Source organism: Papaver somniferum, chromosome 4, assembly GCF_003573695.1.
Source record: "Papaver somniferum cultivar HN1 chromosome 4, ASM357369v1, whole genome shotgun sequence".
Lineage (NCBI taxonomy): Eukaryota > Viridiplantae > Streptophyta > Magnoliopsida > Ranunculales > Papaveraceae > Papaver > Papaver somniferum.
This window is the reverse complement of record NC_039361.1, coordinates 45,776,984-45,794,260: the sequence shown is the minus strand read 5'-3', so window position 1 is coordinate 45,794,260 and position 17,277 is coordinate 45,776,984. Positions and strand designations below refer to the sequence as shown.

The window sequence follows — 17,277 nt, the reverse complement described above, 5'->3', positions numbered from 1 at the left end:
ATGCAAAACCCTAACTATATAAACCAAACTTACAGATCTTTATGGAAGTTGAAAATCCTCCCTAAAGTTTAATTGTTTGTATGAAAATGTCATGAAAGAATCTTGCCTTCTAAAACTATTGTTTGTAGATTTTGTTATGATCATGATGGATACTGTGATATGTGCAACCTAAATACTTATGAGTCTGCTGAACATATTATTCTTCACGGTCCTTTTGCTCAAGTAGTTTGGTCTCTTACTCCTTATAGAGATGAAGTTTTACAGGATTCTTCCATGAATATTAGTATGACAGATTGGGTCTCTAAGTGGTTAAATACTGCCACTTTAAGAGATAAAGTTGTTAGTGCGTTTACAATAGCCTGGTGTATCTTGAGGGATAGATGCTAATTTATCTTTCAGGATAAAACACTCAATCACCATTCTACTGTCAGGATTGCAATGCAATTAGTGTTAGATACTGATCAGTATTTGAATAGTGAGGATAACCAACCCGTTCTAACTTTCACAGTTCCGGTTGGCTTAGATTTTGCTTCTGCAACTAGCAATTTACCTCAGGACTGCATTATTGTTTATTCTGATGCATCTTATGATACGACTACTAACTTCTCAGGTATTGGTTTGATCATGAATGATAATATAGGGAACTATCTTGGGTGCAAAACCTTCTCATGTGTGATCAGGTGGAATGCAGAAGAAGCTGAAATTTTAGCAGTGCTAAAAGTTGTTCTATGGGCAAGGAAGAAAGGAAAAGAGAAAGTATGTCTCGTTAGTGATGCAAAACTAGTTTTAGCTTATCTAAATAATAATAACGAGATATGTTGGTTAACAACTCTATTCCAGATGATTACAAGTCGGTCACAAGTTCATTTTCTTTTTCTAAACAGAAGTTTCACAAAAATGGCTAATGTTGCCGCTATACATTGAAGAACTTCTAGAGTCAATGGTGAATGGTTTGGGGTGGTTTGGTTATACCCCAGACTTTCTCACTTCACAGATGCAACTCTTCTCTGAATAAATGAAATTCTTTTTCCTATCAAAAACAAAAAACTATTAAGTAGTTCATTAGTGGATTATTATTGTAAGAGCCATATACACATTCATCAGTTATTGACCCATTCACTGTACTTCATTTGCTTAGAACCTCTTCAATCTCCAACAGCACTTTCCTCCTTACTTCATGTTTCCTTTGAATTTCATCGATCTCCGAGAGCACTTTCCTCCTTACTTCCATGTAGTGCACATAGGGAGGACTCCTCAATTTGGAGCATGTAACAAAACTCATCACTATAATCTGTAAATAGAGAACACAGTTAATTCGGTCTCAAGGCTGTACAAAGTACCAGATAGCCTATGGCTTGCTATATTCTGCCTGGGTTGGAGAGACCTCATGGATGCCCAACAATTGCCCACACGATTATCATTAACGGGCCAAAGCAGGCTTTTATAAAGAAAAGAAGTGCCCAGCTTGCCCGACTGCCTGATAGTATCAGTTAATGTTCGACTGTATAGTTCTAAAAACGCTTAAAATATGTCCTGACCAGCCTGGACTAGTCTGGCCAGTAATGGGCCGTGGGCGGGTAATGGACATCATATTACAGGTATTTCCCAGCCTGCCCATGCAAGATGGATTTCATGGATATTCCAGGATCAACCCCAGCCTGACCCGGACACCCCTTTCAGAGCATAAGAGAAAAATTCACAACAATTCTAAGAACTTTAAATAATTCATACCTTATTATTCTTAGGACAAAGTGAATCCATCATAACCAACTTAGAATTGCATTTCACATCATCGTGAGCATTTAGGATATCTTTTATCTCCTCCACCATCTTCTCCACATCACCATCTTTGCACTCTACTGTGGTATGAATCCCCCACATTCTCTCTTTCCCCTCATAATAGCGGTAGGTGACATTGACGACGTCAAATATACTGATTTTAAATTTCTCTAAACCATGTTCACATTGTAGAGTAGTTTCCATTAAATCCCCTACATGATGAACCACATCACGAACAACTCCAACAATCTCCCTCCCATTGTGCTCAAACTTTATTAGATCATTCTCTATGACGAATGATTTTGCCAACGCCAATGAACTTTTCTGGGATGAATCCAATTTAATCACAAATGGAAACACCAACAATCAAAAAAAAATAAAAAAAAATCATTAGCGCATATGGTAGAAAGTAAGAGATCTATTGAGATTTTGGTACCCATTGAATACAAGAGATTTCAGAAGATTTTTTCAAAATCCAGAGATTTTCGTAGACTCTCTTTGGTAATTCATAATGACTTGTAGAGACTAATCAGGTGAAATCCTATAGATTACTTCTAGAGACACAAAATATAAGTTCTCATCATATCAAACTGCAAAAGTGTAAATTTCATAGATATACAAATTTCCTAATAAAGTAGCCATCGACATTATAAATTCATCGAGCTCCATTTTACTAAGATCAACAAAGATATTACGATCCATATGATGTAGCATGTTTTCATGCATATAGCTAGTGTTTTATAATGTTGTTCTGTAAAATCACATGGACATTCAGATACCAAAACACCAGCTGAAACAATTTATGTACTTTATTAATGAATGGTAAAGAAAGTTCTAATCACCTGGTATATAAGTAACAATCCCAATTTGGATTTTATTAAGAGCTGGTTATATACAAAAATCACGTTTTTTTTTTTTTTTTCTAATAACATGGTGGAGGATCCGTTAACATGGTTACGCTCACTATCTCATGATATCGGCCACAATTTAAAGGTAATTTTTCAGTGATATGTTTCCATCAAAATTTTCACAAGCCAGCTATAGGTAATGTATGATGGATGACTAATATGTCAATTTATGTACAAATTGACTTATAACGTATGTACAAATGACAAGAATAGTTCGAGTATAATACAACATAGCTTGACTAATCATCATAGTATGTCAAAAGGATATATCAGTGTATGTACAAATGACAAGATTTGTTTGAGTTTAATACAACATAGCTTGACTAATCATCTGCCTCAAATGAATGATAAAGATGCATCATAAGAAAAAATAAGAAAAACACCTGCATAGAAAAGAAGAACAAATCCAATATTCTAAGTCCCCCAAAATATCAGAGAGACTTTTCTCATGCCTATTTTCGTATATAAGTAACTCAAAATCTCTTAAAATTATAAATCTCTATATCCAATAACATGAGCATTTGAATGACCTTTTAAAAGTCTCTAACCAATATCAAAGAGTTTTTGGGAATTCCATAAACTATTAAAGAAGAGGACTTACCTCTTTAACAGCTGAGAAAATTGCCTCAAAAGCAGAAGAAACATACAACTGCAACTTCTTCTCAATTGTTAATATAGAGTTTGATACATCCTTCAAAACAGGTGATGCCTTCAAACCCGAATTCGGACCTGCATCCTTCATACAGGATGAGATTTGGAAGCTCTTGTCGTTGGTGATGCATATCTTAGGAAAATTAGTAATTTGGAAGGGCTTGTTGTTTGGGATTTCTTAATTATACTACTAGGAAGAAATGTTGGAGTAAAGTTAAATAATTTAGCAGTCTGCATATCTATAACGACATAGAAACAATAAAAAAAACCTAATTCTAGATCAATAGCAAAACCCCCAAAATCAAACAATAAAACACAATCAAAAGAACACTAAAATCCCTGAAGCACGATCAATTTAAGATTTCAGTAACAAAAACCAAACAGAATAACTCAAACCCATAAATCAAACAGAACACAACATTCTTCTATAAATAAAAGACCTAGTGCAAGACTGGATTTAACATTCTTCTATTAAAAAAGAAACAAAAACTCACTCTTTTTCGCTTTGAGTTTGTAGGAATGCGTCCGTGTACGAAAAGGAGAAGAACAAACTATTTATATCTGGGTTTTTGTTGCCGGCGTTTCAGAGAACCAAGGATTTTGTTTTAACGGCCGAATTCCAGTTTCAGCAAGAACTACGCGATGCCCTTTCAGAATGGGTTAGGGAGTGGGTGATAGGGTGTTTACCCTACCATGGGAGGAATTATAAGAGCTACAGGGCAATTTAGTTCTAGAATCAACTCTGTTTTAGATCAACTGGACCGTATAGAGAGATCTCTGGTCAGTCTGGTGGAATAAAGATAAATTTAGGCTTTTCTTCCCGGCTAAATTGTGGGCTATACCACTTAATCGCGGCCTATGGATTTTCTCATCCACCCAATAGAGAATGATAAGGGGTGTCTAAAAGATTGTAAAAATACTAAATTAATCCTTAAAGAAATCTTAATTATTCTAACACAAATACAAATACAAAATCATAATTTAATTAACAAATGCAAAAATCATTAATCAAAACTCATTTTTTTTTCAACTTCAATCAAAATCAAAACTAAATCCTAATCAATCACAAACAACAATTGAAATCTAATTTCTTTTTGGGTTTTGGAAAAAAAAACCCAAAAAGAGACAATTCAAGTGATCGAGTTAAATCCCTTTAAATCATTCCTTCTAAGTACTCTACAATGATTTACCTCTAAATCTTTAAAATTCACTCATCAAATTCTCTGAAAATGCACCCAGAATCGGTTTATATGTGCACCATAGTAATCCGATTGTGGCCTTCATCGATTTTTAATGTGAATCTACATAACCCGATTCTGGGTGGATGTGATGAACATCAACTATAATCGGGTTACATTAATACACACATCAACCGATTCTGGCTTCTTGTTCGGATCATTTTGGACCATATGTAATCCGATTGTTTAGTTAAAAATCTCTGAACCTATTTCTTCCAACAATCGGATTATATTATCGTCCATATAAACCGATTCTGAAAAAGCTGCAATAAACTACCTTCAGAATCGGACTTCATAAATGTATTAGAAACCCGATTCTGTTACAAATTTCATAAGTCCACGTTACCCAAAAAAAGAAAACCACTTTCATTCGTTAAGCTTGGTTCAAGTTTGCAAAATATAATATAAGAAAGCGACAAAATATAAGCATCTGATAGATCAAGTTTTTAACATAAGGAAAATAATCATTCTAACAAATGGAGACCATCGAATTGATCCGACCCGATCAATTCCTCTCATCGCCTCATGTTGTGATCGTATTTTTTTAGCCACTCCTCCGAGACCTCATGAAACCTATCTACCGGTGGTAATGGAAAATCATCACGTACTCTAAGACCGATGTAATGTATGTTGTTATTGTTGAATAAAAAAGTTCTCCGATCCTTAAGTGATTCATCCCAAATGGTGTATTTTGGTGCATATGTATAGCATGATCCCTTACCAAATAGATGAACAACGCAACTCCGCGTTTCCACCAAGAGATGACCACATAGAGGCATACGCATCCAATATTGTTGGGTAATTGGTCAATTCCCCTTTGGCCCTTGTACTCTAGCAACCATTTTTTTTCAAAAATCACTTCTTTGTCTTGTCTTGTCTTGTTTTTCCTTCCTTCATCATCGATATGTAAAATTCCTTGTCTTCTTGTAAGCGCAAGGCCATCATCTTTCTAAAGTATTGACATTGGGTTAGGTTCTCATCGTCCGCCAAGCTTATATGGCATATTTGTTCCAACACAACGTGATAACCACAATTCAAATCCGCATCCACATCGTCGGTAGATAACACATAGGGCTTAACGATTTCAGAAAGTTTCGAGTAATACTCCTTGAATATGGTGTAACACGTTCTATAGGTTCTACCTCGTTCATCCCTAGGCGTGCTTCCATCACCAAGAGCGGCCCTTAGAGTCACCATAGAACCCATTTGTCTTGCTTGTCCCTTCCATGCACGTATTCTTGATACTCGTGTTGTACTCGCTTGACTCTCTTGAGAAGGAACAATTAGATTGTTTGGCGCTTGACTTTCTTGAGAAGTATTGATTGGATCCTCATGTTGCGAATGAGCGATTGGATCATTTGAAAGGACCATATGTGCACTACTTGTTCCGCTTTCTCCCTTCTTTGGTCGACCCCTTTTCCTCTTAGTCGGTGCCTCTTCATTCTCAATTTGTGAAGGAATGTTGAAACATTTGTCTTGGCTTGTGCGCTACTTGTCCCGCTTTCCCCCTTCTTCGGTCGACCCCTTTTCCTCTTAGCCGGTGCCTCTTCATTCGCAATTTGTGAAGGAACGTTTGAAACATTTGTCTTGGCTTGTGCGCTACTTTTCTCTCTTTCCCCTTTCTTCGGTCGATCCCTTTTCTTTGGAACCTTCGCCTCTTCATATTTAGCGTTTTCATTCTCATGTCGAGAAAAGATTCTTTTATGACTCAATAAAGGGTTTTTTCCGGTACGCATTGCAACCTTAAACTCGTTCCTTTCTTCCTTCCTATCCATGTTGGTAGTTGGTATACCTTTCGGCGGTAGCACCATTGGTTCTCCGACCGGTACCATATGGGGGTTTGCGGCTAGTTTTAAGTAGTACATCAAAACTTTTCGTCCCAAACCATCCTTTTTTGCGAATTTCTCGATGAGTTCTCTTCCAATATTCGTGTCCACAAAGGATTCGAGTGGTTCTTCGGTTGGGAGTGGTTTGAAAGTAAGTTGCTTCTAAAACGGATCAATGTTTTCAAAAGGAATTCCTTGTTGGTACTTCACGATCATGTGACTACACGGAAATCCAAAGGCCGTCATCGTCATACATGAACATACAATTCTTCTTCTCCCCATCTCATTTTCCACATAATATTTGTAATCCTTCATCATATAAATGATAACACAATGAGACACCCTATAGTTTAAACGTCTAATCAACCAATGGTAATCTTTGTAGCTTGTGATGATTTTCAACCCACTCTCTTCCATTTGAGCGGTTATCTTGATGATATCAGCCTTGGTATATTCATGGATGGCTTCTTGTACCGTAACCACGGTGTTTTGGCTCCCTCGGAGCAAGCTTTTCAAACGTCCATGAGACCCTTCCGCGATACTTGTCGCCTCATTCTTGTAATGCATGTGTTGGTAGGTGTAATTTTTCCTTGTACGGATCCAACAATTCCTTCAAGCAATAAACCACACATTTCTCGTAATCTTTCTTCCATAGCCCAATAAAACTCTTCAAGTAGGATTCGAACTCGGACACGGACATTGAGTGTACCATTAAATCCCAATGATATTGAAAAGCCTTCCATAGTAACCCATTCACTTCATACTCCGATTTCCTTTTCTTCTTGTCCTCCTCTCTTTGTTCCGGAGTTAGTTTTTGAAGACGCTCATCTTCGGCCTTTTCACGAGCGGTACCTTTTTGTGGATTTGGCTTTTGGATATGACCCCTACAATTACTTATAATATTGCATTGTATGTGCATGTGCAAAAAAAAAATGCTTAGCATCCGGAAAAACCACTCCAATGGCATTCATTAGTGCTTGGTCCTTATCCGTTATTACTATGATCCTCGGAGTTTGATCGCCACTGTATATCTCCTTCAAGGTCTCTATCATCCAAGTAAAACTCACATCATTATCGGGATCCATAAACCCCCATGCTACCGTGAAAGTTTGCTTGTCGGAAGTATGGCAAGCAATGTTTAACAACGGCATGTTGTACTTATTGGTCTTGTATGTACGATCTATTAACAAAACTTGATAGAAGTATTGTGCCAACTTGATCATCTCCGGATGCGCTAAGAAAATACGAGTCACTTTGCCTTCCAATACTTGCTTCCTCATTGTGTATCCGTGTTGATCGGTTAACCATTGAGATTGTTCCATAACCGCTCTACCATCTCATTCCCTCCTCCTAAAGGCTGCTCTTGCCGTGTAAATTTGCCTCAAAGTGGAAAAGTTATTCTTATCATCCTCCTTAATCTTCCTAAGGATGTCACTTGGTTTACACGCTTTCATCGACCTCACCGTTTCCAATTGATGTGGCTTCAACCCACAAACGGTCGCGTGTCCAACAAGAGATTCTGGATCATCATGATTATGACAACCATTCAACACTTTAGAGAGCTTGTATACCTTACTACCATCGGGTCTCTTGGGTCTATTAACGATAATCTTAAACGGGCAACCATACTTCTTTGATTTAGTAATGTATTCCCTTGTCGTCGTCTTCACGTACATTCGGTCATTTTCCCATTGACTTTCTTACTTTCCACCTCTCTCACAAACAAGTTCCAAACGATCTTCATCACTTGAATGATGGCCTAAACCTAACGCGCATTTGATCTCCATTCCCTTGTCTATAAACCATTGATGTGCATCGTTTCTATCTTCCCATTCCAAATCGGTGAAATAGTGGGCAGAGGTATCATGACCCAGCAGAGGTACGGGTTTGGGATGATCTTCTTCAAACGCCACAACAACCTACAACAAATATCATCAAGTTTATGATTCAAAATCGGTTTAAACGTTACAGTTGATTAAACCGATTATTAGGAATCGGTTTATATGTGCTACTATAAAGACCGATTAAAGAATTGTCGAAAAATTTCAAAGTTCACAATCGGTCCACGTCTCGTATCATGTAATCCGATTTTTTTTTCACATTTCTCCTGGAACTTTTTTTCTCCAAAATCAGATTACATATACACGAAAATAAACCGATTGTCAACTTCGTGTATTCTACGTGATTATTCAAGTGAAGAAATCGGATTATGCACATCACCAACAAAAACCGATTTTCGTCACGTACCCATCATTGCAAAAATCTTACTACAATCGGTTTATGTGGTTATGAACAAAGACTGATTGTCGTACCCAATTTGGGGATTTTACCGGGCATTTGGGACATGCAAATACATGTTTGTAGATTGTTACAACTCATACCTGTTTATTAAGAGCATTATCACCTTCTTCTTCCCGACGAAATTGTTGTTGTGCTTGAATAATATCCTCAAGCATTATTTGGTTGACATTCTCTTCTTCATTCAACAAATTATCCAATTCGGTAGGATCGAAATCATGATAATCTGATGCACCCACTTCTTCATCACTATAAGAGTCTTCATCATCACTATAAAGTTTCATTTTTGCTAAGAAAATAACAAACCCTAGTTTTTTCCTTTTTTCCCTCTACTTCTTTTCCTCCAAACCTTAAAAAAGAAAATGACTTTCTACTCTAATCCAAACATTATAATCCCACTCAAACACTTATTAATTTAACAAATATTAACTTAATTAATCATCATTAATTTAATAAGGGCATATTAGGCATTAACATAAATAGTGGATAAAGGGTTTCTACAAATTACTTCTTAATGACCCTATTTTGTCATGTAGTTATAGGCCCAATTAAGGGGCATAGTCTCCAATTTAGCCAGGTTTTTCTTGTCCTGGCTGGTTCGGGTCTATAAAAATTATTTGGTGTCCATCAAATATCAATACGTTACCAAATGAGACAGAAAAATGAAAAACCTCTTAGCTATAACCATTTTCTTTAATGACTAAACTGTCCTTGATAAATTAGTGTTAATTTTGGTGATTACCATTAATCAAGTTAATCCCGAAATTAACTAATGTTAATTCATCGTTAAAACATGAAAAAAAATTGGATGTTCATGCACTCTCAAACTGATCACAGGTTGATGCACTCTCAAAAATTGGATGTTCATGAAAACCACCAAGATTTGATACATATTACTTACTGCCCGATTGTAAGTATCGGTGAGCACGATACACGCACAAACAATGCACAAAAAGAATCGGTTTGTAATGCAATTCCAAGTTAGAAAGTACACAGCAAATTGGACATTTTTTTTTAACATTAATCGGTTTATGTAGACATTTACATGAACGGATTCTATCAACAACAAAAAAAAAAGACTCAAAACCAGGTATAAATAGTTACATCTGTAGAATCATTATGATGCTCCATGTACTATTTGCAAAATGGAAGAACAATTCAGTATCCTTTAATCAGCTAATCTAGAATATTTGCACAATGGAGGAACAATTATAATTCCATATCCTTTAGAATCAAGCCTTAGGCAGTCAAATATGTGCAGCATCTGATATTAGTTGTTTCTCTCCCTGGAGCAGATCTTCCAGGTATTTCTGTAAAACATATTGATTAACCAAATTAGTACAAAAGTACATTACTGAAACTAATAAAGACATAAATATGTGTCTATCATGAATTAAGACAGGAGTACACATGTTGCCCAGGCTTTGGATAAGTTCCATCAGAAGAAGTGGCTGTCCAAAACCAACTGAAAACAAAACTTTGAACACCTGTTGTGGTAAAACACTTTACCTTTGTAGACCCAGAGCACTGCCAAAAGTGAACTTCTAAAGGAGACCTTGGTTTTATACATACGGGTTTCCTTTGTAGACAGATTATATCATACGGGTTGTGCAAAAATGAAATTTGAAAATTCTAACTTTCTCTTGAGAAGGATAATGACATAAAAACACAGTTGATGAGTTGAACTGTTTGAGCAACTATTGTTCTGTGCATGTAAAGCAAGTACGGATTATATCATACATATTGACCATGTTTGGGGTTGCATTACTAAGATGAACATCTTTGTAAACTGTTGCATCAAAGTAACCAGCAAATTCTGTGAAATGGAGAAGCATATTAAAATTTAACATGTTTGCATTTCGGGTCAGTTTGAAAGGTATTATGAATTTTGCAAAGTCAAAACAACACTAATTGCCTATCATTAGCCTTTACTTGCCAATATCGCAAGTAATTTTGGTACGAAACATTTTACAGGTTATTGTTCAGCCGTATTAAGTTTTCCAAATTACTGAATGCACGCAAAGAACCCCTGTGCATTTATTCAAGATTATTGCAAGCCTAGAAAGTAACGTTGATGATGAGTAAATGTAAATACCTGGTACAAACAAGGAAGAGTGTCCAATCATCTATATGGCAAGTAAGTGCTTAACCAAGGACCAGTTTAGAGAGTGCACCTGTAAGATACAAATGATAAGAGCATGGTAAAAGATTTTGCTAAAGAAAAAAAAAAGGAAAGATTCGGCAACAGAAAACGAAAATTCAAGGGAATTGCTGTCTTGGAAATAATATGGTGAAATAAATTCAGAACATGAAGGGTAATGCAAGGCGCCATATTTTAATAGCACAATCTGAAACTTACAGGTTGTGAAGGTGCGAGCCTTGCCAACTCTGCAACTTGACTACATAAGCAGTTTCGAAGTGCACAAGGTACTTCTGTAACTTCACCTGCAAATAACCTTGACTGAGTTCTAAGGTCTACTACATTGCAACTAAACATGGTATAATGAAACTTTAAACTTACATCACGACTCACGGGTTGTATAAAACTTGTGTACCTGAATTAGCAAATTTGTGAAGCACAACATATACGAAATGTTTTATAAGTTTGGGAGGGAGCGTTACTATCATCCACACCTGTCTGTACTTACTTGTATCTCTCTGAAATGTTTTACAAGTTTGGGCCTCTAAATTATCCACGAGAGGCTGTGTTTAAGCATAATTATTCGTAACTCAGAACGTTCTTGCTCAGGAAGTGGATCCATCCTTTGGTAAATGTAAGGATGGATTCAATACATCTTTTGATCACTAGAACCATTTGACAGCTACATTAACCCAAGTTGTTACTGTGGTAGTACTTTTTTGTTTCGTAGTACTCTCTTCTACCATCTCTGCCACCTTTAGCTTCGACCCACCTTTAGCTTTAAACCGACTGAAGCCTCCCTGGAAACACACATTCTTATAAACACATAGAATAAGATAAACTAGTGAGCATTGATACCTTCAATGGCAAACCCAACATCTTGCATGAAGCAAGACGTTCAATGGCACCTGTAGAAATCAACAACTTGGCACCAGACTTCCATAACTGTGATTAATCCTCAACAGCATAGCAGGTTAAGCTTCAAAAATAGATCCTCGCTGCACACAACCCAAGAAATGTGAAACACACTAAATGATGGTATTAAAAATGAAAAGACATTACGAAACTAAACAGTATACAATGGAATAAAAGCTTAGATGGGAAACTATTTTATAGCACATGCATCAAATCAACTGAACAAAAGAAAGAAACCTAGTTATCAGGAAATACGGTGACAACTAAATTCGAGTAGGCTAACATTAATCTAGCTATTCAAGAGGAATCCTAGTAGGTATAAGAGCATTTGGCTCATTTCTTTAATCTCCATGAAACGAAAAACCATCTTTCATAAGCCTTCATCACTTGTCACTGAAACAGAACAGATGGTATGAAACAAGAATTCGAGTCACAGCACTAAATCATCAGGCAAATTAGAATGTTCACTCCTTAGTCCTTTGTAGCTGTGGTTAAAGAGTAAGTAAGGGTTTATTGGGTTTCATTTAACTTTATTACAAATTATGCCCTGTGGTCAGGGATTCTGTAAGTTAACACACTACAACGATTCCATATGTTATAATTTGTTGTTTGAGCTTAAAGCCCATCTAGTTGTAATGGATCCTCTGGTCAACATGCATGGTAGGTAGCTGTGCCAATAAGTTAAATTGATGCACCTTCAAATCCATGCATTACAAAAGTTATTTTCATGGAACTTTCTAGTTTTGATTCTGTCTAACCATGACAATTTTTTATATTATATTGCTATATGTACAAGCCAGCATACCATCAAAAGGGAAAGGTAGTGAAGTTTATGGAGGAAGGGAAATACCTGAGAGGACATATTGCTAATGACTTTAAAAAGCCTCTGCTTTGTGGCTGGCCTAAGAAGAACCGCTCTTGATCAGTACTGATAGATGCATCCAGAACACAAAAAGCTACTGTTTTCCCAGCTTCACAACCTTGAATTGCATCCTTAGTTACCTACAACATGGACAAAGGGAAACTCAGAACAAAATAAAGTTTCTTTACTCTCCGCCAACACCTTGCTTCGTATAGATATGCATTGTATTGATGAATGTAATCTAAGACTGATCAAGTTTTAGCATACGATGGATTCAATGCAGGGACATCTGGATCAAGCATATCTTGACATTATTGCAAGTAACACAGAAGTAATGCATACTGGCAGAGATTTAAAAAAAAAAAAAAAACAGTCCCCTTATCAGATGCCTTTTCAAAAAAATTGCAATCATAATTAATCAGCAAAATGGATAACACAACTAATAATTGACATACATACCGTTTTCTCAAAGCTTCTGATCATTTGTGTCAAAAGGACTCCCATTTGAGTAGTATGGAATGACAAGCCCCCATTGACAATTATTTCATCGAGAGCACATCAAAACAAATCAGATTGTCTGAAATTCCGAATTCATACCACCTGGATACAAACATTTGGTGCAACCAGCATAATATAAACAGGGGAAAATGAAATATACATAACATGGAAAATGATCCAGAAGATAGATAACAAAAACAACCAGTATTAGTGATGGTAAAAAAATAGACAATTTTATTTATTCAACAGTGTTTATGAGAACAACAGTAAATTTACAGACCAGCAAGAGCAACCAAGGCTACAACCAATGATGAAGAGTCGAGGAGAACTCTCACAAGGAAAAATTGATGCTAAAATATCCAATAAATGGTCATTGACCAGCTACCTATACAGCTGTCTAAGAAAAAACATCGAAAGTGTGAAAATGAGAAGCCTAAGATTACTGCTTGCTCATCTTTGAAGTCAGAGAGATGTCAGCAAAAAGCCTCTACAAACAATCTATTTCAGCACAAGTGTGACAAAGCAACAGAGAGAGAACAACTCCGTTTTAGTAGTTGGGCCACTTATCAAGATCATATCAAAATAAACGCTTCCACTGTTCGTGCACAAAAGCTTGAATCTTTGCAGTAAAAATCCCAATCACGTCCTCGTAACTAGTGACTGGCGGATCTTCCAGCATTGAAAACTTGACATATGCAGTCATGGTTATCTGCATAAATAAAATAAAAAAGGACAAAAAAATACAACATAAAGTATTAAGCTAAGCAAATGAAACCTAGAATTTCTACTGACTACGTATTTTCACCAAGAAAGAAGAAGACACCTTTGGTCGTGGAACATAAGTGTCCACTATGACACGGTTGTGAGCTGAATTATCCTTTACCAACCAATATGTATTAACCATTGCTTTAAGACAACCAACCAGAATCTCCAGCTTATCCAGGTCACAGTCACATTCCACTTCCACTGTAGTCCTGATGCTCCATAAAACATCATTGGAACCATTCCTGTAAGTAAGGTTGTAAATCAAACTTTTGTCAAATTGGGTTTTTGTACCAAAATGCACATAGCCACATCGCGTGTCAACAATTGACGTCTTCCCTGCATTGTCTCCAATCTGCGTGACTACCCCAAAAACCTCTGCGCCTTGGCTTTGAAAAACAATCAAATCACTTTTCTGGACAAACTGTATATCTTTTTCCTTCCAGAAAGCAAACATTGAGAAAACGCCTTGGATCGTTGGAGATGACTGTTCAAATAACCAGATAACATTGATCAAGAATTAACTGTGGTTTTATAACTATAAAAATGTAGACAATAACAAGGGGGATATCGAAGTTACCCATTCTAGAAATCGTCCAATAGACTTGAATGCAGCAACCTGCAAAGATGAATTAGTGAGCATAGACTTCTTTACTTCTTGCCAAGTAGGGTCATTGAGAACAGCTTTTTGAACTTCTTTCAACACAACAAACACAGCTTCTTTCTTAAAGCTTCTAGAGATGATCAAAGGTTTTGCAGTAGTGGGCTTAGTGATTGGTAAGAAACAAATCCTCCTGGCAGTTGGGGTTATATTGTAAAGACTGGAGAATTTCTGGATCAATGGTTGAGTATGCTTGACAATTGAAGATGTCTGCATTGTCTGGTCTATAATGGATGAAAAACAACGAAATTCATGATTAACAAATAATAAAACCCTAAAATGCAGTAAAAAAACCAAGAAATCATGATTATTTCGATATAACAAATCAAGATACCCCTGATAAAACCCTAAAAATAAAATCAAACAGAATCGATCACATAACCTAAACAAAAAATCAAACGTAGAAATTAAAGTAATTAACATAATGCTGATACCTAAACCCTAAAAAAGTAATCAACTACGAAATCAAAAATCAGAATTTTAATTCAAGATACCTAAATCATCATTTTGAATTTAAGAACAGAAAATAAGTAAATCATGGTGATTAGAGACTTACATTAACTGGAAAGACGAAAATTCAGATTTTGGGTAGCGAGAGAGGGGAAAAAGAATACTTGCTTCAAGGAACAAGAACGGCGACTGAAAATACAGTGGCAAATTCCGTCTCTCCTGTATTTGTAGTAATCATAAGATATAACAGAACCAGCGTCGTTTTTTTGGCTTCCTCATCTTTGGTGACCCGAAAAGCTGTAAGCGAGATTTTGTTATTAGAGTGATAGAATTAGAAAGAAAGAACATTTGTGTTCAAAGTGAAATAGATTGAGTTGAGTTGAGTTGAGTTGAGTTGTGTTGAGGGAGGTTTCATTTATATATGTAGAAAACAAAACAAATCAATGGTCAAGATTTTATTTCTAGGCATCTAATTCATAGCTCTATGATTGGCATGAACGGCTTAAACTAACTCACCTGTGTTGGTCTTCTTTCAAATTACTCGCAACAAATTTTTTGATCCCGCCCATTTAGGCCCGTTTCCCTGAGCCAACTCATCCATCTAGACCAGCACGGCTGCTGCTGATCTAACCGTCATCCCAACACATGATTTCCATCTTTCTTGGAGATCGCAAAAAAGAGGGAGTTCAACCTTCCTAATAGGAACGGACCACCTGTCTTTCAATTGGAGAAAACAAGAAATCTAACACCAATTTACAGGGAGAGTATTTTCACTGTCATTTTAAAAATCATGATGGATGTCTTGATGGGGGTTAGAGGGATAGGCTATGCCAGAAATTATTTTCATAAGCACTTGCATGATAAACATTGTGCTACAAAAACTAAGAAGGAGATCTGCAGAGAAAGAATCAGACATAACGCAGATGTTTACGCTGCATGGGAAGATACCTTGCAAAAACTTCAGATGTGGCTTTGTATACAATGTATGCATCCACATGCATGGTCAAGACTTTGTCGTCTTCATGGTGATATCACTTTAGGGTCATCCAACAACATCGGTGTTGTTTTTCTCATTTATGGTGTGTCAAAACTCATTGTTGAGCAGGCTGAAACAGTATCCACATAAGTACCAGATAATATTTTATCTTTAGAATTACCAAATTTGGTGTTTCAGAAACGTATCACCACTATTGCCTCAATCCCACCAACGTATCGACTGAGTTTCTCCCGCACTCTCAAGGCAGCATTAGACAAAGTGAAATAGATTGAGTTGAATTGAGGGAGGTTTCATTTATATGTATGTAAAAAACAAAACAAATCAATGGTCAAGAATTTATTTCTAGGCATATAATTCATAGCTCTATGATTGGCATGAACGGATGAAACTAACTCACTTGTGTTGGCCTTCTTTGAATTACTCGCAACAAATATTTTTTGATTCCGCACATTTAAGCCCACTTCCCTGAGCAAACTCATCCACCTAGACCAGCACAGTTGTTGCTGATCTAACCGTCATCCCAACACATGATTCCCATCTCTCTCGGAGATCCCAAAAAAGAGGGAGTTCAACCTTCCTAATGAGAACCGATCACCCGTCTCTCAATTGGAGAAATTAAGAAATCTAACACCAGTTCACAGGGAGAGTATTTTCACAGTTCTTTAAAAAATCATGATGGGTGTCTTGATGGGGTTAGAGGGAGAGGTTATGCCAGAAATTATTTGCTTAAGCATTTACATGATAGACATTGTTCTACAGAAACTAAAAAGGAGATCTGCGGAGAAAGAATCAGATATAACGCATATGTTTACGCTGCATGGGAAGATACCTTGCAAAAACTTCGTATGTGGCTTTGTATACAATGTATGCATCCACATGTATGGTCAAGACTTTGTCGTCTTCATGGTGATATCACTTTACGGCCATCCAATGACATTGGTGTTGCTTTTATCATTTATGGTGTGTCAAAACCCATTGTTGAGCAAGCTGAAACAGTATCCACATAAGTACCAGATAATGTTTTATCTTTAGAATTACCAAATTTGGTGTTTCAGAAACGTATCACCACCATTGACTCAATCCCACCACCGTATCGACTGAGTTTCTCCCGCACTCTCAAGGCAGCATTAGACAAAGTTATTATTCAGCAATCAAACTTGTCTGCTCGAATACAACTTTTGTTTTTTCCAGTTTGTATCCTCAATTAGTACACACCCAAATCTTCAAGTGAGGAGAGATCTGGCAATATGAAAAGGCTGCAAGCTGCTGCTATTAGTCAATCTCTACTGCAA

At 36.6% G+C, this 17,277-nt stretch overlaps 2 protein-coding genes and 1 long non-coding RNA gene across 5 annotated transcripts; all 3 read right to left on the bottom strand.

Moving 5' to 3' along the window:
• Nucleotides 1-814: 814 nt before the first annotated feature.
• LOC113275352 lies at nucleotides 815-4,112 on the bottom strand. 3 transcript variants are annotated; one of them, XM_026524834.1, is made up of 4 exons: nucleotides 3,833-4,112; nucleotides 3,289-3,450; nucleotides 1,732-2,098; nucleotides 815-1,291 (listed from the first exon to the last, which is right to left on the bottom strand). In XM_026524834.1, the coding sequence occupies exons 2-4, from the start codon at nucleotides 3,330-3,332 to the stop codon at nucleotides 1,127-1,129; spliced, it is 576 nt and encodes a 191-aa protein (XP_026380619.1). In that variant the 5' UTR covers nucleotides 3,333-3,450; nucleotides 3,833-4,112; the 3' UTR covers nucleotides 815-1,126. The 3 variants fall into 3 exon arrangements, with proteins under 3 accessions (XP_026380619.1, XP_026380617.1, XP_026380618.1); XM_026524832.1 differs by lacking the exon at nucleotides 3,833-4,112 and having other exon boundaries at nucleotides 1,732-2,103; nucleotides 3,289-3,826; XM_026524833.1 differs by lacking the exon at nucleotides 3,833-4,112 and having other exon boundaries at nucleotides 3,289-3,826.
• A 5,804-nt stretch (nucleotides 4,113-9,916) lies between these two features.
• LOC113273825 lies at nucleotides 9,917-13,191 on the bottom strand. The gene is made up of 5 exons (XR_003322627.1): nucleotides 13,077-13,191; nucleotides 12,606-12,757; nucleotides 11,060-11,838; nucleotides 10,796-10,874; nucleotides 9,917-10,010 (listed from the first exon to the last, which is right to left on the bottom strand). It is a non-coding gene; the product is annotated as an uncharacterized LOC113273825 (long non-coding RNA).
• A 137-nt stretch (nucleotides 13,192-13,328) lies between these two features.
• Nucleotides 13,329-15,361, bottom strand: LOC113275351. The gene is made up of 4 exons (XM_026524831.1): nucleotides 15,095-15,361; nucleotides 14,458-14,762; nucleotides 13,939-14,364; nucleotides 13,329-13,824 (listed from the first exon to the last, which is right to left on the bottom strand). Exons 2-4 carry the CDS (start codon nucleotides 14,752-14,754, stop codon nucleotides 13,693-13,695), a joined length of 855 nt encoding a protein of 284 aa, XP_026380616.1. The 5' UTR covers nucleotides 14,755-14,762; nucleotides 15,095-15,361; the 3' UTR covers nucleotides 13,329-13,692.
• Nucleotides 15,362-17,277: the final 1,916 nt, after the last annotated feature.